Here is a 23,034-nt window from a genome sequence, read left to right on the forward strand (position 1 = left end):
AAAAGAAAAAAAGGAGCGGTTGGGAGCTTCAGTCACCCCCAGCCTGAAAACAGCCCTCAGCTCCTCACCCAGACTGGCCAGGCACCCCAGTGGGGGCCCCCACCCTGAAGGGTGTATGACCAGCTACAAACAGCCATCATCCCCTCACCCAGGCTGGCCAGGCACCCCAGTGGGGACCCCCATCCTGAAGGTTGTGTGACTAACTGCAAACAGCCATCATCCCCTCACCCAGGCTGGCCAGGCACCCCAGTGGGGACCCCCACCCTGATCCAGGACACCCTTCAGGGCAAACCAGCCGGCACCCACCCGTGCACCAGGCCTCTACCCTATATAGTAAAAGGGTAATATGCCTTCCAGCACCGGGATCAGCGGAGCCGCGAGGCCTCCCGGCACCTGGATCAGCGTGACAGGGGGCAGCGCCCAAACCCCCTGATCGCCCTGTAGCTCTGTGTGTGACAGGGGGCGGGGCCACAACCTCCCTATCCACCCTGCTCTGTTTGTGACAGGGGAAGGCGCCCCAACCCCCTGATCAGCCCTGCTCTGTGCCTGACAGTGGGGAGCTCCCCAACCCCCTGATAGCCCTGCGGCTCTGTGTGTGACAGGGTGCGGTGCCCCAACCCCCTGATCGGCCCTGCTCTGTGTGGGACAGGGTGCAGCGCCCCAACCCCGCCCCCCCCACGAGCCCTGCTGTGTGTGTGACGGGGTAGAGCCATAATCTCCCCATCGGCCCTGCCCTGAGTGTGACAGTGGCGGCGCCCCAACCCCCTGATTGGCCCTGCTCTGTGGGTGATAGAGGGCGGTGCCCCAACCCCCTGTCTGCCCTGCCCTGAGTGTGACAGGGGGCGGTGCCCCAACTCCCCTATTGGCCCTACTCTGTGAGTGACAGGGGGGAGCTCCTCAACCCCCTGATCGGCCCTGCTCTGTGCATTACAGGGGGGAGCTCCCCAACCCCCTTGATGGACCCTGCTCTGTGCGTGACTGGGGGTGGCGCCGCAACCTCCCCATCGACCCTGCCTTGAGTGTGACAGGGGGCAGTGCCCCAACCCCCCAATCGGCCCTACCCTGAGCGTGACTGAGGGTGGCATCGCAACCTCCTGATTTGCCCTGCTCTGTGCATGACAGGGAAAGGCACCCCAACTCCCCAATTGGCCCTGCTCTGAGCCCGACCAGGGGCTGCACCTAGGGATTGGGCCTGCCCTCTGCCACCCAGGAGCAGGCCTAAGCCAGCAGGTCGTTATCTCCCGACGGGTCCCAGACTGCGAGAGGGCACAGGCCGGGCTGAGGGACCCCCCTCCCCCCCCGAGTGCACAAATTTTTGTGCACTGGGCCTCTAGTCTATATATATATAAGGCTAATATGCAAAGTACCCCCTCAGGAGTTCAACTGGAGACCAGCAGTTCAATCCCTTGCTGTTAGGTGCACTGACCACCAGGGGTGGCACAGGCCAAAGGAAGGCCCTAGCCCACTGCCAGAAGGCCCTGATCAGCCCTGATCATCAGCCAGACCTAGGGACCCTACCCATGCATGAATTTCATGCACCGGGTCTCTAGTTTCTTATCAAAATACAAACCCCTCTAGTTATCTCTCCCATGCTCTTATCCCATAGGCCAGTAAGTTTTCTCTCTCCTGAATATCCAGCTTCTTTCTGATCTCCTAATCTTTCCTCTGTGCTTTCTGGTCCATGATTGACTCCCTTATATTCTGAATCCTGTTATGAAGTACTTCCATTTACTCTTCCCTTTAACAAAATATTGGCTTTCCCAAAAGCACTTTTGGTAATGAAGGCTGTTGTAGCTTCCAGTGCTACAATTCCAAAGTTAAGAAAAAGTGTGTGGCATTGTCCTTGCTTTCCACTGTCACTTTTAAAACATTATTCTTCCTCGCTGGCCTGTGTTCTCAGTGGTTAGAGCGTCAGCCTGCGCACCAAAGGGTCCTGGCTTGGGTTCCTGATGAAGGGCCCATACAACTGGGTTGCAGGTTTGATCCTTGGCTCCAGTCAGGATGTGTGAGGGAGGCAACCAATCAATGTGTCCTCTCACATCAATGTTTGTTTCTATCTCTCTTTCTCTCTCTAAAAATCAATGGAGAAAAAATATCCTTGGTTGAGGATTAATAACAACAAAAAACATTATTTTTCCAAGTATTTTAAAAATAAACAGAATTCTCTTTCTTTAAGGACCAGGGAATACAAGCATATTGCCTTGGATCTTTCCTGGCTGTTTTTATCTAGGTACCTCCTACTCTCTCCCCCAACTTCAGTAAGGTCTTTATACCTAGTGTAGTCTATTCCAGTCCCACTAACATCCCAGTTGACTTTCATATGGATACTGGATTCAATATCTAAATTCTAGTTTCACAGTTTCCTCACCTAAATTTTGGTAAACATCTCAACTTCATTTCAGATACCATGGCCAGACCAGGAGCTTGTCACCATCCGGAATTACTTAATCTCAAATATTTTAACTGAAATACTTCATTCTCTGACTTCCATCTCCCCTTTTACCCCTTTCTCATCTTTACTCTGCCTACACCTCTCTTTAAATCATTTCCTTAATTCACTTATTCTCTCCCAGTTTATCAATCCTTTCCTTTACTCATCAGAATATTATTTAAGGTTTTGGCTGATATTTTTAGAATAACATTTTTCAAATTATGAGTCATGACCTATTAGTGGGGTTGTAAGAACAATTTGGCCAATTATGTTTTAAACATGAAACAAAATAGAAAATGTAAGAGTTCACTGCACATATAGGAAGGGTATTGTTTCATTAAATTTTTGTTTCAGTTATATTTATATAAATGTACACATATATTTGTTCTGGTCTGTAACGATGTGAAATGTATGCCCTGTTATAGGTCTCAAAAGAGTTTTAAAGAAATTGATCTAGAGAGCGAAAATGGAGAAAAAGAGTGCTCAGAACTCTACCTGAAGAGATAGTATAAGAGACTAAATATGAAGGCCAAGAAAACAAATAGAAAAACTTGGAGGCAGACACAGCTGACTCTCATAGCCAGTTGGCCTGGAGGTCAAATCCCCCCAGTATTAACTACAACAATCAAGGCTTAACTACAACAAGACTGCGCACAAAGACCACTAGGGGGTGCACCAAGAAAGCATAAAAAAAAAATGCAGAGACAAAGAAACAGGACAAAATTGTCAATGGAAGATATAGAGTTCAGAACCAAACTTTTAAGGTCTCTCAAGAACTTTCTAGAAGCTGCCAATAAACTTAATGAGATCTACAAGAAATCTAATGAAACCCTCGATGTTATGATAAAGAACCAACTAGAAATTAAGCATACACTGACTGAAATAAAGAATACTATACAGACTCCCAACAGCAGACCAGAGGAGCGCAAGAATGAAGTCAAAGATTTGAAATGCGAAGAAGCAAAAAACACCCAACCAGAAAAGCAAAATGAAAGAAGAATCCGAAAATACGAAGATAGTGTAAGGAGCCTCTGGGACAGCTTCAAGCGTGCCAACATCAGAATTATAGGGGTGCCAGAAGATGAGAGAGAGCAAGATATTGAAAACCTATTTGAAGAAATAATGACAGAAAACTTCCCCCACCTGGTGAAAGAAATAGACTTACAGGTCCAGGAAGTGCAGAGAACCCCAAACAAAAGGAATCCAAAGAGGACCACACCAAGACACATCATAATTAAAATGCCAAGAGCAAAAGACAAAGAGAAAATCCTAAAAGCAGCAAGAGAAAGAAACTCAGTTACCTACAAGGGAATACCTATACGACTGTCAGCTGATTTCTCAACAGAAATTTTGCAGGCCAGAAGGGAATGGCAAGAAATATTCAAAGTGATGAATACCGCCGGAACCGGTTTGGCTCAGTGGATAGAGCGTCGGCCTGCGGACTGAAAGGTCCCAGGTTCGATTCCGGTCAAGGGCATGTACCTGGGTTGCGGGCACATCCCCAGTAGGAGGTGTGCAGGAGGCAGCTGATCGATGTTTCTCTCTCATCGATGTTTCTGACTCTCTATCTCTCTCCCTTCCTCTCTGTAAAAAATCAATAAAATATAAAAAAAAAAAAAAAAGTGATGAATACCAAGAACCTACAACCAAGATTACTTTATCCAGCAAAGCTATCATTCAGAATTGAAGGTCAGATAAAGAGCTTCACAGATAAGGAAAAGCTAAAGGAGTTCATCACCACCAAACCAGGATTATATGAAATGCTGAAAGGTATCCTTTAAGAAGAGGAAGAAGAAGAAAAAGGTAAAGATACAAATTATGAACAACAAACATGCATCTATCAACAAGTGAATCTAAGAATCAAGTGAACAAATAATCTGGTGATCATAATAGAATCAGGGACATAGAAAGGGAATGGACTGACTATTCTTGGGGGGGAAAGGGGTGTGGGAGATGCGGGAAGAGACTGGACAAAAATCGTGCACCTATGGATGAGGACAGTGGGTGGGGAGTGGGTGGGGAGTGAGGGCGGAGGGTGGGGCGGGAACTGGGAGGAAGGGAGTTATGGGGGGAAAAAGAGGAACAAATGTAATAATCTGAACAATAAAGATCTAATTAAAAAAAAAAAGTTTGCCAAAAAAAAACAACAAAAAAACAAAACTTGGAATATGTGTCAGAGATCCCAAGAGAAAGCAGGAATGATCAGCCAGGCCATTACTGTTGGGATTTCATATAAGATGAACAGTGAAATGTCAATTGAAATCCCCATCGAAAAAGCCATTAATGACCTTCACCTCTCTACACTAAACTACTGTCTTATAAGCACCATCAATTATTTCCTATCCTTGAACTTTCCTCAACTAATCTGGCAAAATCAGAAATTCCCCTCTACATCCAACCTAGACTACTCAACATGGCTGGTAGAAATCATAACTATACAGACTGGAATACTGCAAAGTAACAGTCACCAACACTTAGCTGTACCCTCATCTCAGAAAAATGTATTTATCCTTGATAAGCGACTTTTCTCCTAAATGATTCCAACCCTTAGCCATTTTCCTATCTATACTCTGTTCCTGCCACTCTCAGCAGATGACTCAATTTCCTACTCATCTGACAAAATTAGGACTGGAAATCCATCATGTTTGGAGTACCCGCCCTTGTTTAAGATTAACCTCTATTGTGACTTACCCTCTTGATTCCACCTTCTTTGGGACATTAGACTCCCTTTCCTGTCCCCTCTCCTCCTACCCCAATCTCCTTTGGAATTATCCCACTCCATCCTATATCTTTAAACTTTCTTCATTCTTTCAGTCTGATATGTTCAATTATTTCTTAACCTTAAAAATTAATTTACTGATCCTGAAACCACTTTTAACTCTGTCCCATATATCCTATTCCTATGTAGCCAAACTCTAAAGAATAGCTTATACCCACTATTCTCTCTCTACCTTTTTAATTTCCACTATCTCCTCAATTTCTACTATTCCATTCAAATGGCCCCAGCCAATGCAGCTAGGGATGTAAATGGCATCTGGTGACCACTCCTAAATGAAACCATTTCCATGACACTCCCCTTTTCTGGTCTCCCTTTTTCAGTCCTTTCCTTTTTCAGATCTTCCTCTTGGTAACACTTCTAGTCACACAAGCCAGAGACTCATTCCCTGATTTCTTCCTCTACCTTATTTCCCATTGCTAATCACACAATCCTACTGACTGTTCGTAAATGTTTAACATGTACCCTTTTCTCTATCCCTATAACACTGTTCAGGGCCTGATGGACTCAAGTGGATTATTATACTGGCCTCCTTACTGGTCCGCTTATATAACACACATCTTGCCTGTTATCTTCCCTAGAAATCCTTCCACAATTAGTCCATAACCTCCCCTTCTTAAATTTTAAGTTATAGGCTTGTCCTATATGCTACTATGCATCCTGGGCATATCTCTGTCCCAGTATCTATCACACCAATTGAAATTATTAGCTTAAGTATTTCTCTCCCTTGAGGACAAGCCCTGGATTTCATTCATCTTTAGGTCCCCAGTATCTACTAGTATAACAGCACCAGGCAAATACTGTTCTCCTTTGGTTTTTTTAATCCTCACCTGAGGATATTTTTCCATTGGTTTTTAGGGAGAGTGGAAGAGAGAGGGGAAGAGAGAGAAACATTGATGTGAGAGAAACACATCGATTGGTTGCCTACTGCAGGAGCCCTGGCCAGGGCCAGGGAGGAGACTGCCTGCAACCAAGTACACGCCCTTGATCAGGACTGAACCTGGGACCCTTTGGTCCGCAGGCCTAAGCTCTAACCACTGAGCCAAGCTGGCTAGGGCTCTGTTCTCCTTTGTATTTTCTGAATTTCCTCCCACATTTATGCATTATAAATTACAAAACTTGACTATATTATTAAAAAAGAAACGAATCGCCCTAGCATTGGCCTTGGACTTAAGGGTCCCAGGTTCGATTCCAGTCAACGGCACATGACTGAGTTGCAGACTCAATCCCCAGCGAGGGGCGTGCAGGAGGCAGCCGATCAATGATTCTCTCTCATCATTGATGTTTCTATCTCTCCCTCTCCTTTCTTCTCTGAAATCAATAAAAAAAAAAAAGAAAGAAAGAAAGAAACGAATCATTTCTTGAACTAAAACGAATTCTCTGTTTCTATACTCCATGCCCACTTCTTGGATTGCTTTTATTCTATAATCTTTCATCCTTTTTCTATGTTGATGATAAATCAATGTCTCCAGGTGTGTCCTTTAAACTGGGCATCAATTCTAAATTTTCAACTGTTTATTGGAAATTTCTACTCAGACATCCCATTATCACTTCCTATTGAGTATGTTCACACCAAACTGAAAATCTTCCCACTCCAACTAGCTCTATGGGTCTATTTCCTTGCCATTTTGAACAATGTGGACAAAGTAAGAGAGTTATTATTTCAAATGGAAAAGGGAGTTTTATGAAATAACTTTTTGAAAGGCAGACAAGGTCTATGGTCAAAATGATCTCTCCCAGCCGAAACTGGTTTGGCTCAGTGGATAGAGCGTTGGCCTGCGGACTGAAGGGTCCCAGGTTCGATTCCAGTCAAGGGCATGTACCTTGGTTGCGGGCATATCCCCAGTAGGAGATGTGCAGGAGGCAGCTGATCGATGTTTCTAACTCTTTCTCTCTCTTCCTCTCTGCAAAAAATCAAAAAAATATATTTAAAAAAAAAATGATCTCTCCCAAAGAAAGCTAACACAATAACCGTTTGTTTCCAGCAGAATTACTCAACCTTACTCTAGCTTTCCTGGTAACTTTAAGAAAGTGTACAATCGCCCAAGTGTTGCTCAGTGGTTGAGTGTGGACCTATGAAATAGGAGGTCATGACTGCATTCCTGGTCAGGGCACTTGCCAGAGCTGCCACTGGAGCCCCAGTAGGGGGCGTGCAGGAGGCAGCCTGTCAATGATTCTATCTCCCTCTGAAATCAATAAAAATATTTTAAAAAAGAAAATTTACATATCAAATTTCTACCTCATTTCCTTTGCCACTGCTTTACTATCATGATAAAAGCACAGTATGAGATCAGTCCTAGGTGGCAATATAAAAGGGAGGGGTCTAGTAACAAAAAAGCCACTAGTTGGGGGGTTATTCATACATACTCAGAGAAGCCTGGCCTTCGCCTCCAGAAAGATAAAGGATGCAAACTTCAGCTCTGACAGTTACCACCACCCCTATATCCCCTCTGGGGGTGTATCCTCAGCTGTGAAACAGAAGGTGGCCACAGCATCTTGCATAGCTGTTAAAATTGCAGGTAGCATATACAAAACACCTGGCTCCTAACTGTGATTACTATCGTTATCTTCCCTAAAGCAGCCATTTTAACACATATAACGAAGCGTTAAATTGCTAAGTCCCTCCTGCTATTAAGGACAGACATAAACCTATTATTTTGAGTAACATCTCTGAACCCTAAGAATTTTTTCTTTGAGGCTCTTGCATCCTTCCCAGTGGTCTCGCCTTGGCAGGTCTGCTCAGGGGGCAGGGAGAGGTCTCCGTGCGCGCTTTGGCCTGGCGACAGGCCTGAGAATAACTAAAAAACGGAGATCGCATTTGTTTTGTTTGAGCGCATCAACATCTCCAAGGCGAGATAATAGGTCCGGAGGGAGGAAGGGAGGGAGGGAGGCGACTCGGGATTTCTCACCTGTGCCGGCGCGGCAGGAGGGAGGTCGGCAGGCTCGGCTAAGCCACCACCGGGAGCACCAGGCCGCCCCACCAACGCGCCCCCTCGCCCACCCTGGCGCAGCTTTCCTGGGTACGCAGGCCTGAAACCACTGCAGGCTCCGCGCCTCCGCGTATCCCGGCAACGGGGGCGGGGCGGAAGAGGCCCCGCCTCCTGACTGGCCAATCCTTGGCCTCGACTCCTAGTACCTCCTAGCCAAGCGAGAGTAAAAAAGTTCTCGCGAGATTTGAGGACCTCCAGGTTTTTCTGCAAAGAATGGAAAACAGCAAGTTGACTGGGAGAGAATATTTTTATTTGAAAACCTGGTGGGTTTTGTTTAAAATAATCAGAACAACCACTCGGATTGTGTGCCTGGCCTGTACTTACAAGTTTTATTACATCCCTATGAACTCTCCCGTCTGTTACCTTGTAATACGTTGTTTTGCTTTAATGTTTTGATTTTTTTTAGAGAGGAAGGAAGAGGGAGGGATGGAAACATCCCTGATGGGGAAACACCGACTCGCTGCGTTTTGCACTCCCCCTGCTGGGGATCGAGCCTGCAACCAGGGCAGGTGCCCTGCATGGGAACCCAACCGGGGACCTCTTGGTTCATGGGTCACGAAACTGAACCCCTGAGCCACACCAGCCGGGCAGAACGTTGAGTTTTTAATAAAAATCATGTGATGTTATTCTGTGGGAGGCAGCATTGCACAGACTTCTTCCAGAAAATGGTAGTTTTCCTTCCTGTTGGGACTGCACATCGTACAACACACATACAGCGTTAAGTATGGATGCAATTCTGGTGCCTTTTGTTCCTCCTCATCTTAATGGAAGTTGCAAATCTTTAAGCTTCCTTTCAGAGTTCTTTTGATTCACGTTTGTGAGAATGGCTGAAAAAAATTGCAAGTCGTTTTTTTTTTTTTTTTTAATATATTTTATTGATTTTTTACAGAGAGGAAGGGAGAGAGATAGAGAGTTAGAAACATCGATCAGCCGCCTCCTGCACATCTCCCACTGGGGATGTGCCCGCAACCAAGGTACATGCCCTTGACCAGAATCGAACTCAGGACCTTTCAGTCCGCAGGCTGACACTCTATCCACTGAGCCAAACCGGTTTGGGCGCAAGTCGTCCTTTAAAAAATTATTTTAAAATCGGTGTTTTTAAAAAGAAATCCACTCTAAGAAATACCGCACCTCTCTAATAAAATAACTTGCATTTTATTTTCTTCAGTCTTCCTACATATAGACGGACCTTAAAGGTTATTGCAGGTGATAGGAGTCCGGTTACACAGCTACCGTCATCGCATGTGTATACATCGGACTTGGAGCATTTTTCACGTTATTTCCCACTCACGTACATTATTTACATCCAAATTTATTATGTGCCTGCGTGAAAGTAGTTTAAGATCAACGCCATACCAAGTTGTTACAGACACCTCGCACCAATACCAGAGACGTGTTACCAGACAAGACAGCCCCCTGAGCCAGTGGGAGAGGGCTGTCCCCAAACTCAATCCTTATCTTCTTATAGAAATGAATTTATTCAAGAGACCTTGCCTGCGTTGTGAAAAGCCAACTTATTAAAGCATTTAAAGCATGCGGCTTTATTGAAAAAAGCAAAAGCAAGCAAACCCATACTCCTGGCTTAAGAAGCACATTTTAGCTCACCTGAAGAGCAGGTTGGATGGTAGGCTGAGGTATTATATTCCCTCCTGGCTATAGGTCTCAAAATTCCTCTGCTGAATATTTTGGTACAGATTAATTCTCAAGATCCCCCCACCCCTGCTTTTTGTTGTTGTTGTTGCTGCTGCTGTAGTTGTTTTGGCCTTCCCAGAAATCATGAGACACACCTGGCAACTTTATCTTGCCAAGTCTGGAGATTGCTGGCTTCTCTGCTGAGGGAGTAAAACTGCCCTTTTTCCCTTTCCCCTTTCCTTCTCCCTTTCTGCATTCTCTAATTAGGGAGGTTTTGGTAACCGTTTGCTCTCCTGTGCTTGGCTGGGGAAGATAATGGCCTGTTAGTTACAAGCTGGCTGCAAATTGCCCATACTGTTTGCCTTGTTTTAACTTTCCTGTCTTAGTTTCCCTATTTCTCCTGCCCTGGAATCCTGTAACAGAATAATATTACGTGGCTGAGTTCTCAAAGTTTGTAAAATATTTTCGTTAAACTATACAATTTGATCCCAACATATTTGTAGTGGTCATTTTTTCCTTTTGGTCATTGTAGTGAAGGGTAGTAGAATTTGCCACCTCAGAATATGGCACTTTGGTATAAGGATTATTTTGAGCTAAAGGCAATTGAAAAGCAGATACAAGAAGAGCTCTTTAAAATTCCTCTACTTTCTCAAAAGAGAACATAAATTTTCAAAGACTTCCCTTCTTGCACATGAGGAACCTACACAATCAACTTTACTAATTGGTCTTTACCTACCATGTTTCTCATATATTTGCCTTTCCATAATTTAATGCCTGTAAATATTTAAGGTCCTTTTCTTTTTGTCGTTTACATAAAAATTGATTGTTCCTTTGTTAGGATGCTCTAGCCACCTTTGTGAGTTACTCATCCCTGAGTTTCTCTCTTGTATATATGATATACATATTAACAAACTTTCTAGTTTTTCTCTTGCTAATCTTTTGTTACAGAGCCCCAGCAGAAAACCTCAAGGGTAGAAAGAAAAAAATTTCCTTCCCCTACAACCTTTAACTGTCCAACCACTCCATATATTGTCGAAGAGGTTATTGACGTTATGCATATCTCTCCCGTTAGCGCTTTTATTGTTTTAAAAATTTTTGTTGATTTTTGAGAGGGAGGGAGGAAGAGAGTGAGAGAGAGACAGACAGACAGACATGATTTGTTGTTCCACTTTTTTATGCATTCATTGATTCTTGTATGTGTCCTGATGGGATCCAAACCGAAACCTTGGCTTTCTGGAGGACTTTCTAACCAACTGAGCTACCCAGCCACAGACTCCCCCTTGGTGCTTTGTTTTTATATTTTTTAATTTTTTTATTGATTTTAGAGAGAGGGAGAGAGAAACATCAATTGTTGTCCCCTGGAGACCCCCTACTGCAGCGGTTCTCAACCTGTGGGTCGCCCTTTTAGGGGTTGAACGACCCTTTTACAGGGGTCGCCTAAGACCATCGGAAAACACATATATAATTACATATTGGTTTTGTGATTAATCATTATGCTTTAATTATGTTCAATTTGTAACAATGAAAATACATCCTGCATATCAGATATTTACATTATGATTCATAACAGTAGCAAAATTACAGTTACGAAGTAGCAACAAAAATAATTTTATGGTTGGAGGTCACCACAACATGAGGAACTGTATTAAAGGGTCGCGGCATTACGAAGGTTGAGAACCACTGCTTACTGGGTATGGAGCCCTCAAAGGGGTATGGGCCCTGACCAGGAATAAACCTGTGACCTTTTGGTGCATGGGAAGACAACCCAGCCTGGGCTCCCCCTCAGTGCTTCTAAACATGTGGGAGGGGGATCCAGCATTTCTCATTTGTTTACAGATGTTGTTACTGGGAAACCCCCTGTTGGGCTGGGCTGCCTGTCCGCTGTGTCCAATAACTAAGGCAGGGTTGAATCATGTAAGGCATTTACTGAGAAGACCAGCCAACCAAGAAGACAGGGAGCTTATAAGCATTCAAATCCTGTCTTACAGCAAGGTGCAAGGGACAGGATTATAAAGGGGAAGGGGCTAGGGCAGTGGTCGGCAAACTCATTGGTCAACAGAGCCAAATATCAACAGTACAACGATTGAAATTTCTTTTGAGAGCCAAATTTTTTAAACTTAAACTATATAGGTACATACATTGTTATTAACTTAATTAGGGTACTCCTAAACTGGCCTTTGCTAAAAATGTCCTCAATCTGATTGAGGTACGTTCGCTGAGGTCGACCCCTTCCAACTCTCCCATCCACACTCGTATACTTGTTTCGTCTATCTCCTTTCGTTCATTCGTTCATCCTCTCTATATGTCCAAACCATCTCAACATACCTTTCTCAATCCTCAACACTACATCTTCTTTCACTCCACAATGTTCCCTAAAATTAACTTAATAAACTTTACGTAAAGTTTTAAGTCAACTTTGCACTGTACGGGCGCGCCCACACGTGGTATTTTGTGGAAGAGCCACCCTCAAGGGGCCAAAGAGCCGCATGTGGCTCGAGAGCCGCGGTTTGCCCACCACTGGGCTAGGGTGAGTGGAATTCAGTTATGTGTAGTCCTGGCGGTCCGCAGAAGTCACCTATTGTCCTTAATCATAAGGTGATGAGATGATGTTTTGACTCCTGGTAGGTGGGTCTGACCACGCTTATAGGTTCTGCTTGCCAGATTCACAGCTGAGTCACCTCCTTAATCGCTTTGCACAAGCCTTAAAAAGGAAACTTCAGAAAAATTTAACCCCCTACTCACAAATAAGAAACTTAACCCCTATTCACATAAGTATGTGTTCTAAGATTTAAAATATGGTTAATTTTCAAATTAATTTAGATGCTCTATCAGATTATAAGTCCCCCTATCAAAATGAGAGTTGAAACTATTTGAAATCTTTAAAATGCTTAACACAAAGTATTAAGTTTTAAGTACCAAGACCCCAGTTTAGTGTTCACAGAACTTAAGGCAAGCGATTGTTTCCAATTTGGCCCCAAACTCTCTCGTCTTAATTAAAAACACACCACAAAAACAACAAAGAAACAAAAACACAACAAAAACGTTTAACTTGTAAAGATATCAGGAGACTATGCATAGGTTTGGGGAATGCGGAGAAAGCTGCCCTAATAGATCACCACTCTAAGTAACTTCAACAGACCTGAGCTCTGCAGACCAGGATTTAAAATACCAGGATTCCGCGCACCCGCGGCACACGCCACCCCGTCGCGTGGCATTGTGGGATTTGTAGTCCCCGCCTGCCTCCCAGATGGTAATGCGCAGCTCAGCCCGAGCTCAGGAAAAACGAGGCCTTGGCCAGCGCCGGGTTTGGGGCGCCTGGGCAGAGCGGGCGGGCGTGTGGCTTTTCCCCGGCCCCCCGGGCCGAGCGCAGGGGGGCGGCGGCCTTGCTCCCCTTCGGCCTCCGGGCGGGCTGGCGCGCACCCTCTGCGTCACGCGGGCCGGGCCGGGGCTGATGATAAATTCCGGCGTGCCGGTCGGGGTTGCTGTGTCACTCGGCCCGCCCGGCGCGCCCCTTCCCGGCCGCCCTTCCGCACTGGCGCTCGGGCTCTTCCGGTGTCAGGGCGCCTCTCCTCTGCAAGTCCCTCTCGCGCCGCGGCCCTTCGCACACCCCACCGCCCCTGCCGACTGCTCTTGCTCGGGCCCGGGCCCGGGCGCCGGACCGACCGGGGCCATGGAGAGCGTCGCCGCTAGGTATCGGCTGAGCTGCTCGCTCCAGGGCCACGAGCTGGACGTGCGGGGCCTGGTGTGCTGCCTCTATCCGCCGGGGGCCTTTGTGTCCGTGTCCCGGGACCGCACCACCCGCCTCTGGGTGCCGGACAGGTGAGCGCTGCGAGCCCGGCACCCCCGCGCCCCTGACTGTGTTGCACGCGTCCTGCCGCGCGTGGGGAGAGAGCTAACCCTCCCGGCTGCGCCCTGCCCGCTCCCGTCCTCCCCGGCCTGCGCTCAGGGCTGCGTTCCCTCCCGGTCCCGAGAGCACGGGCGCTCGGGGCGCGCGGTGGGAGCCACCGGGGCGCTTGGGTGGGAGGAGCAGCGGGTTGGGGGGGCCAGGGACCTGCTTTCGTGTCCCGACTTGACCACGATCGAGCGGGTGACCTTGGACGAACTTCTTCCCTCTTGGGGCTTCAGTTTTTGGACGACGATGTCCCGTGTGGCTTTGAGATTTTGGAAACTGATGGACGCCCCGTGCACCCTCCTGCGTGAGGCCGTGTGAACGCATCCGCTCTAGGATGTGCTCTGTAGCCTCAGTTCTCAAACATGGCCCTGCAGAAAGTTGTCCAAGTCGGAGTTGCTTAGCCTGGGGCCTGTGATGGGCTTCGATGGAGGGGAGGCGATCTCTCACATGTTCTGTGGACGTGTGTGGGGGGGTTTGCTGCTTTTCGAGGAGAGAAAGTCCATTGCCTCCTCACTCACAAATAAAGGCACAAAAGGTTAAGCTCCAGTGCAAATCGAGTTCAAGAGTTCAGCCTTGATTTGGCCGATTGTCACTGGAAAACAGATTTCAGTTCAGAAAGAGAAAAATTGGAGCAGAGTTACTTTGTTAGCCTCCCCATCAGTAGAGGTTTCACACGGAGGTTGGGTGATCCATAAATTCAGATGGTAGCTATGGGTTGAGTGCCCTCTAATTTGTTTGGTTAGAAGAAGAGGACAGACAAGTTCTCTTATGTTTTAATGAACTTGCTTATAATGTGGAAGGGAAGATGGATCAAAAAAACAATAGAAAAATAATTACATATTTGGCATAAGGAAAACAAGTATCCATATAGAGTTGAGTGGAGAGAGATGTTAGAGAAGGAAGCCTTTCTGAGGAGGTGTTTTCTTTTTTTGAAATATATTTTATTGATTTTTTACAGAGAGGAAGGAAGAGGGATAGAGAGTTAGAAACATCGATGAGAGAGAAACATCGATCAGCTGCCTCCTGCACACTCTCTACTGGGGATGTGCCCACAACCAAGGTACATGCCCTTGATCAGAATCGAACCTGGGACCCTTCAGTCCGCAGGCCAACGCTCTATCCACTGAGCCAAACCGGTTAGGGCTTTCTTTTCTTTTTTTAATCTGACACATGGAGCTTGTCATGGGAGCCAGGAAGAAGGAAGGCGAATTGGAAGAGCACTGTAGGTGGCGGGAGGGACACACTCAGAGGCCCTGGACTGAGCAAGAAGACAGCCGCTTTGTGCAGGAGGGAATGCGCTGTGAGGTGGGGCAAGTCTTTGAGGGCAGAGGAAGGGTTGTCCTAGTTCGAAGCCTTTATTTAAAGGGTTTCAAGCAATAAGCAGCACGATTCCATTTACCTGTTGAGAAGTTCCTGCGAGCTGCCGGTGGAGAACGGATTGCAAAGGGGTAAAGGTGGAAGTGGATCATTTTGGAGGCATTTACAGTAGTGTACCCGGGCGAGATAGACTAGCGTAGGGCCGTGGTCGGCACACTGCGGCTCTCGAGCCACATGCGGCTCTTTGGCCCCTTGAGTGTGGCTCTTCCTAAGCCTCAGGAGTACCCTAAGTAAGTTAATAACAATGTACCTACCTATATAGTTTAAGTTTAAAAAATTTGGCTCTCAAAAGAAATTTCAGTCGTTGTACTGTTGATATTTGGCTCTGTTGACTAATGAGTTTGCCGACCACTGGCTAGGATATTGTAGAGCAAACTCCTGTATTGAACTGGAGATGACTTCTAAAGGTCTCTTCTAAGGTTGTGTGATATTCCAGACCACCTCGTAATAGTAGTGTGTGTTTGAAGACGATTACTGTTAACGTGTACATCTAAAATGGAGGTCAGTAGAAGCACATGCCCACTAGAGTGTAAATGTTGACATGAGGAGTATCTAAAGGGGATGCCAGGTGTCGTGGCTCCATCTGTGCATGTTGTGTATGAGTGTGCTAGGTTGACAAGAACTTAAATCACTGGAGTGATTGTGTTTACCAGGAACTTGAGGAACTTGGGGCTGAAATGATCCTCTATCTGAAAACTGGTTCTTTCGTTTAACTCATGTTGTTGTTGTTTTTTTTGTTTAGTTTTTCAAAATTTATTTACGTATTTTTTCACTTAACACTGATTGAGAGCCTGCATTGTGCCAGGCACAGGGCAAGATGGTAGATGATTGGAGAGATAGATAGTTTTACTTCTTATTTCCAGTTGCTTAGGGTAGAGCATCTCACAGTCACTGGGTGATGAACTTCTTACGCATCCCAAACTAGCGTGTCTCAACCATACTTTTAATGTTGTCAAAGTGTCCTCGGGCTGATAATCCTGACGATTTTTATTTCATTGCTTATTAATACAGTAATGAAGCGCTGTAAAATGTTTGGAGAAGTAGTTAATGAAGGTTGTTTTCGTTAGGTTTCTGGATCAGGTAGTGTAGGGGTGGACTGGAAATGATGGGGGAATTTAGTTTCAGGGATGCAAAATAGTTCAAGGGTGGACTAGATACCTCATCTTTCACAAAAGCCTGTTGGGAATCCCCAAAATACCTGGGCCTTCTGAAAGTCCTTCAGAAAAGAGACATATTTTTCTTTCTGATTTTTTTTCTTTTTGGTTGTACATTAAACTGAACCAGTCAGCATACCATTCTTTGAGATTGCTTCAGGCTGCTATAAGCCCACTTCAGATTAAACTGGATTTCTTAAGTCTATCACAACTATTGTTTTGCCTTTGAAAACTATCCATATTTGAAAGACACAACCACAGATTTTACATTCTGCATTAGATCTCTCCTGACTATGCCATGGTCTCATAAACACTCATCACTTTGGGACCTTAGGCAAATACTTCTGTGGGGTTTGTTAATAAATCAGAGCAAGTCCCTTCCCACTCCCCATTTCCCTTTCTCGGAGGCAAAATTTTCATCTCCTAATAACTGCTTATTTTTTATTTTACTTATCTCTATATAAAATGCTGTACAGTCATGTGCTGCTTAACTAGGAGGATACATTCTGAGAAAAGTGTTTATAGGTGATTTCGCTGTGCGAACCTCAGAGTTCACATACACTAATCTAAACGATATAGCCAGACTACACACCTAGACTATTTGCTCTTAAGATACAGTCCTGTGCAGCATGTTTCTGTACAAAACAACACGAGATTAAATCAAGCACAGAGAAAATGATACAAATTCAGAGACGCCGTAAACAGATGTATGAGGCTCCTGCAGTGTAACACAGCATACTGTTTTACAGCAAACTTACTATCTAATAAAAGAGAAACATGCAATTTGACCATAACCCCGACACCCTTCCCATTGGCTAATCAGGGCGATATGCAAATTAACTGCCAGCCAAGATGGTGGCCGGCAGCCATGCAGCTGAAGCAAACAGGAGGCTTGCTTGCTCCAGCGATGGAGGAAGCCAAGGTTCCCCGCCTGCTGCAGCCCGGCTCTGAGCTGCAGTCTAAGCAACTATGTTGCAATTATAGAAGCTAAACAAGCTCCAGAGACCTGCTTTCGGCCAGCTTCGGCCTCAGAGCTTAGAGCTGCTGTGATGGCAACAGAGTTTCAATTATAGAAGCCAAACAGACCCAGAACCTGCATTCAGCCCTCAGAGCTGGAGCCGGCTCTCAGCTCCTGTGACATCTATAGAAGGTAAATGAATTCCAGAATAAAAAAAAAGAAAAAAAGGAGAGGCTGGGAGCTTAAGTTGCCCTCCAGCCTGAAAACGGCTCTCAGGCCCTCACCCAGACTGGCCAGGCACCCCAGTGGGGACCCCCACCCTGAAGGGGGTGTGACCAGATGCAAACAGCCTTCAGCCGGTCATCCAGGCTGGCCTGGCACCCAAGCAGGACCCCCACCCTGATCTGGGACACTTTCAGGGCAAACCAGCCGGCCCCCACCCGTGCACCAGGCCCCTATCCTATACTACAGGCAGCGCGGAACAGCGCGAGCTGCCATCCGGGCCCCATGTGCAGCCCTGGGCAGCGGGGCATAAGCCCCGCCCCCAGCCGGGACCCCTGTGTGCCACCTGAGCCCCCAGCCAGGACTCCCGTGCCACCTAAGCCCCGCACTGCTAAGCCCCGCCCCCAGCCGGGACCCTATGACTATTGGAGAGCAGGAAAGTGCCGCTGGGCCCTAGGTCGCTGTGGTGATCCAGCAATCGGTAAGTAGAAAAGTGCGGCCTGTAGGCAGCCCCCAGCTGCGCCTGATCCGGGAGCAGGAAAGCAAGCCCCGCCTACGGGCAGTCCCCAGTTGTGCCTTCTCCCCAGTCGCCAGGAGGATCCAGGAGCAGGAAAGCAAGCCTGGCCTGCGGGCAGCCCCAAACTTTGCCTGCTGCCCAGTTGCCATGGTGATCTGGGAGCAGGAAAGCAAGCCTGGCCTGCGGGCAGCCCCAGGCTGAGCCTGAAAGGGGAGCAGGAAAGCCCAGCTTGCGGGCAGCCCCCAGCTAGGCCTGCTCCCCGGTCACCATGGGGATCTGGGAGCAGGAGAGCAAGCCCTGCCTGCGGGAAGCTCCAAGCTGGGCCTGCTCCCCAGCTGCCATGGAGACCTGAGAGCGGGAAAGCCTGGCCTGTGGGCAGCCCCCAGCTGGGCCTGCTCCCTGGTCGCCATGGCGATCCGGGAGCAGGAAAGCCCGGCTTGCAAGCAGCACCCCCATCCTGGCCATAGCTCAAGGGAGAGTACAACATGCATTGAGTCCAGGAACCTGAGAGATCAACACAGGGGCTCCTGCTCCAAGCCTCCATGGTGTGGCTGGGGGCAGGCCCCAGCAGACACACACACACACACACACACACACACACACAGTGCCTGCTCTGAGCCTCCAATGTGGCTGGGGGCAGATAACCCCAGTGGACACACACACACACACACACACACACACACGGCAACTGCTTCGCGCCTACGTGGTGTGGCTGGGTTCAGGCCCTAGCAGACAGACACAGACACACACACACACACACACACACACACACACACACACCTGCTCCGAGCCTCTGCTGCCAGACTGTAGCCATCAGTAGGACATCCACTGAGGGCTCCCAGACTGAGAGGGGCAGGCTGGGCTGAGGGAACCCCACCCCCCAGTGCACGAATTTCGTGCATCGGGCCTCTAGTATTTTTATAAGTAGAGTATACTCTAAAATAACGATAAAAAGCATAGTATAGTAAATACATAAACCAGTTACGTGCCTTTATTACCATTATCAAGTACATAATTGTATGTGCTATACTTCTATATGAATGATAGGTTTGTTTACACCAGCATCACTACAGATATGTAATCCACTCCATTATAATCTTATGGGATTACATCACATGCAGTCCAATTGACTGAAAGATTATGCAGTGCATGACTATATTGCTATTTCTTTTTATTTTTAAAACCAGAGGCCCGGTGCACAAAAATTTGTACACTTAGTGGGGGAGTGGTCCTCAGCCCGGCCCGCGCCCATTTGCAGTCCAGGACCCCTTGGGGGATGTCCACCTGTTGACTTAGGCCTACTCCCCGGGGGATCAGGCCTAAGCTTGCAGTCAGACATCCTTCTGGCAGCCAGGGAGCCCTCGGGGGATGTCCGACTAAAGGCTTAGGCCCCCAAGGGATCGGGCCTAAACCATTAGTTGGTCATTCTTAGTGCTGCCACGGAGGTGGGAGAGGCTCCTGCCATCACCTCTGCGCTGGCCAGCCATGAACCAGCTTCTGGCTGAGTGGCACTCCCCATATGGAAGTGCACTGACCACCAGGGGGCAGCTCCTGCATTGAGCGTCTGCCCCCTGGTGGCCAGTGCACATCATAGCAACCGGCCATTCTGCCGTTCAGCCAATTTGCATATTAGCCTTTTATTATTATTACTAGGGGCCCGGTGCACGAAATTCGTGCACTGGGTGTGTGTGTGGGGTGGAGTGTCCCTCAGCCCAGCCTGCCCCCTCTCACATACTGGGAGCCCTCAGGCGTTGACCCCCATCACCCTCCAATCGCAGGATTGGCCTCTGACAGAGGCGTCAGGCCTGGGCAGGGGACCCTCATTTCCCCCCATCACTGGTTCTGCCCCCAGCCCAGGCCTGATGCCTCTGGCCCAGGCGTCAGGCCTGGGCAGGGGACCCCCAGACCCTTCTGATTGCTGGCTCTGCTCCTTGCCCAGGCCTGATGCCTCAGCCAGAGGCGTAGACCCCCATCACCCTCCGATTGCCTGATCGGCCCCTTGCCCAGGCCTGACGCCTCTGCCAGAGGTGTCAGGCTTGGACAGGGGACCCCCATCTCCCCCCGATCACTGGCTCTGGCCCCCGCCCAGGCCTGAGGCCTCTGGCCCAGGAATCATGCCTGGGCAGGGGACCCCCATCTCCCTCTGATCGCTTGCTCCACCCCCCGCCCAAGCCTGACACCTCTGACCCAGGCTTCAGGCCTGGGCAAGGGGACCATCATATCACCCCAATCCCCGGCTCAGCCCCCCGCCCAGGCCTGATGCCTCGGCCAGAGGAGTTGACCCTCATCACCCTCCGATCACCAATCACCGGATCGGCCCCTTGACCAGGCCTGAGGCCTCCGGCACAGGTGTCAGGCCTGGGCAGGGGACCCCCAGCTCCCCGTGGTTGCAGGCTCTGCCCCTGCCCAGGCCTAACGCTACTGGCCTAGGCGTCCGGCCCGGGCAGCGGGGACCCGCAGCTGCAGCGGCCCCCCGATCATGGGCTCCGCTTTAGGCCCAGGCAAGGGATCCCTAGCTCCTGGGACTGCCAGCTTCAACCGTGCCCAGCTCCAGTTGCTGGCTCCACCCCTACTTCCTGCTATCCCTGGCCAGGGCGGCAAAGGCACCTGATTCTCCAATCATGGCTGGGGGGCGGGGCAAAGGTGGCCCCAGGGCCGCCTTTGCCCTGCCCCCCAGCTCCTAGCTCCCCCCTGGGTTTTCAATCACTGTCGGTGGCAGGGGGCTTCTTCCTACTTTCCCTTTCGCCTCCCTGCATTGTGCCTACATATGCAAATTAACCGCCATCTTGTTGGCAGTTAATTTGCATATAGCCCTGATTAGCCAATGAAAAGGGTATCGTCGTACACCAATTACCATTTTTCTCTTTTATTAGTGTAGATATAGGATGTCCCTTTTGCCCCCTCTACACAGCTCTTGCCCCACACTTCTCTCTGGCCAACACTGTTGTCTGTGTCCATGGGTTGTGCATATATTTTCTTTGGCTAATCCCTTCTTTAAATTCACTTCTTTAAATTTTATTTTCAGATAAGTGCTTATAACTGCACTATTATATATTTTCTATTATATCATTTAGAATTAAGGTATTTTTTAATTGAACCCTTGTAAATTTTAGCACAATTTAATAAATTATGCTAGAAGCAATTAGGAGATTTTTCATGTAATGAAGATACATTTCAATTAATATTTTATTAATTTTTAATTTTTTAATATTTTAATTTGAAATAATCTCATACATGTAAAAAAAACCTATAAAATACTAGAGCATATTATATGTACCCTTCACCCAATTTCTTAGGTTTTAATAATTTAAACATAACCATTATACAACTACCAAAATTTGGAATATATTTTTCTTATAATCTCTTTAATGTTACTTAATCCATTTACTTTGTTTTTGTTAATCTTCACCCAAGAATATTTTTCCATTGAATTTTAGAGTGAAGGGAAAGGGAGAGACACATTGGTTGGTTGCCTCCTGCACATGCTCTGATAGGGACTGGGGATCAAGCCAGCAACTGAGATACTTGCCCTTGACTGGAATCGAACCTGGGACACTTCAGTCCACGGGCTAATGCTCTATCCACTGAGCAAAACAGGCTGCAACTTAATTCATTTACTTTTAATCTATATGTGTATTTATATATAAAGTGGGTTTTGTTTTTGATTCACCCTCATAATCTGTCTTTTAATTGGTGCATTCATGCCACTGACTTTCAGAGTGCTTACTGATAGAGTTACTGCCATATCAGGCGGCTTCTGGGGCTTCCGGGGCCGGCCTGCGGCCCGGATTGGATCCTATCACGGGCGGCAGACAGGCGGCTTCTGGGGTTGCCCACGGGGGCCTGGATGGTGGCTCGCGCTGGTGGCTGGCATTGTGCCGCCCTGCCTGCAGTATGCAAATTAGCCGCCATCTTTGTTGGTGGTTAATTTACATATCTCACTGATTAGCCAATGGGAGGCATAGCGAAGGTATAGTCAATTGCCATGTTTGTCTATTAGCGAGGATAGTGTATTTCAGGTATTTTCTGTAGATCTTATTGTGGAATATGAGAATTTAGCTCTCTTTTCACCTTCTGCCAATGCCTATCACAAATGCCCTTAAATTGACTTAATTGAAACTGAATCAGTATTGTGACTGTACAGAGTCTGTGTGCACCTAAGCTATGGAGTAAACTGATAACTTTAACAATTTTATGATCTCCCTATAGCTACTAATTGCCTTATTTTGGGTTTTCATTTGCTTAATTTTCTATGTATCACTAATTCAGCTTTAAATGCTAGTTGTTTATCTCTCTCCTTTCAAGACTTTAGACATACTGGATATTTTACAGTTTCCTCTTTCTTTTGGTGAAAACTTTCTGACCTGCTCTGTCTGCCCCTGGTACACAACTAATCCTAGGACCTCCCTTTATTGTTATCTCCTTTATTCCCTTTTGGACCTCTTGTGCTTTATTTATTTATTTTTTAAATATATGTTGTTACTGATTTCTGAGAGGAAAGGAGAGGGAGAAAGAGATAGAAACATCAGTGAGAGAGAATCATTGATTAGCTGCCCCTACTGGGGATTGAGCCCACAACCTATACATGTGCCCTTGACTGGGATCGAACCTGGGACCCTTCAGTCTGCAGGCTGAGGCTCTATCCACCGAGCCTGAGCCGAGCCAGCTAGGGCTCAATATCTTTTACTTTCTCTTTCTTGGTTTCCTCCCTTGATGTTTTATTGGAACACATCTTCCAGGAGCTTCCTAAAAGCACTGTAAGTCCAAAAAGGATTCTACTCTGCCTTGCTACTTGAATAATAATTAAAACATCTGCATCATTCTAATCCTATCTAATAAAAGAGAAACATGGTAATTAGCTGTACCTCTGCTACCCTTCCCATTGGCTAATCTGGGTGATATGCAAATTAACTGTCAGCCAAGATGGCGGCCGGCAGCCAGGCAGCTTGAAGCGAACATGAGGCTTCCTTGCTTCAGTGACGGAGGACTCCAATGTTCCCTGCCTGCCGCTGCCAGCCTCTGAGCTTGCAGTTTGAAACATTGTTACAAATATAGAAGCTAAACAAAACCCCAGAAACCTGCTTT

At 47.2% G+C, this 23,034-nt stretch overlaps 2 protein-coding genes across 5 annotated transcripts in view; one reads left to right on the plus strand and one right to left on the minus strand.

Annotated features, from left to right (window-relative positions):
• Nucleotides 1-8,293, minus strand: part of IFT74 (intraflagellar transport 74) — a 90,266-nt gene extending 81,973 nt beyond the window's left edge. For all 4 annotated transcript variants that reach the window (XM_059656519.1, XM_059656517.1, XM_059656518.1 and 1 more), the window contains exon 1: nucleotides 8,117-8,293. The gene's annotated coding sequence lies outside the window, so the exon portion shown is untranslated. The remainder of the gene's footprint in view (nucleotides 1-8,116) is intronic.
• Nucleotides 8,294-13,267: 4,974 nt separating this feature from the next.
• Nucleotides 13,268-23,034, plus strand: part of PLAA (phospholipase A2 activating protein) — a 41,436-nt gene continuing 31,669 nt past the window's right edge. Inside the window, exon 1 of the mRNA XM_059656523.1 lies at nucleotides 13,268-13,648. Within this exon, the coding sequence (XP_059512506.1) occupies nucleotides 13,281-13,648 (368 nt within the window). The 5' untranslated portion in view covers nucleotides 13,268-13,280. The remainder of the gene's footprint in view (nucleotides 13,649-23,034) is intronic.

This window comes from Myotis daubentonii, chromosome 11, assembly GCF_963259705.1.
Source record: "Myotis daubentonii chromosome 11, mMyoDau2.1, whole genome shotgun sequence".
NCBI classification, from domain to species: Eukaryota; Metazoa; Chordata; class Mammalia; order Chiroptera; family Vespertilionidae; genus Myotis; species Myotis daubentonii.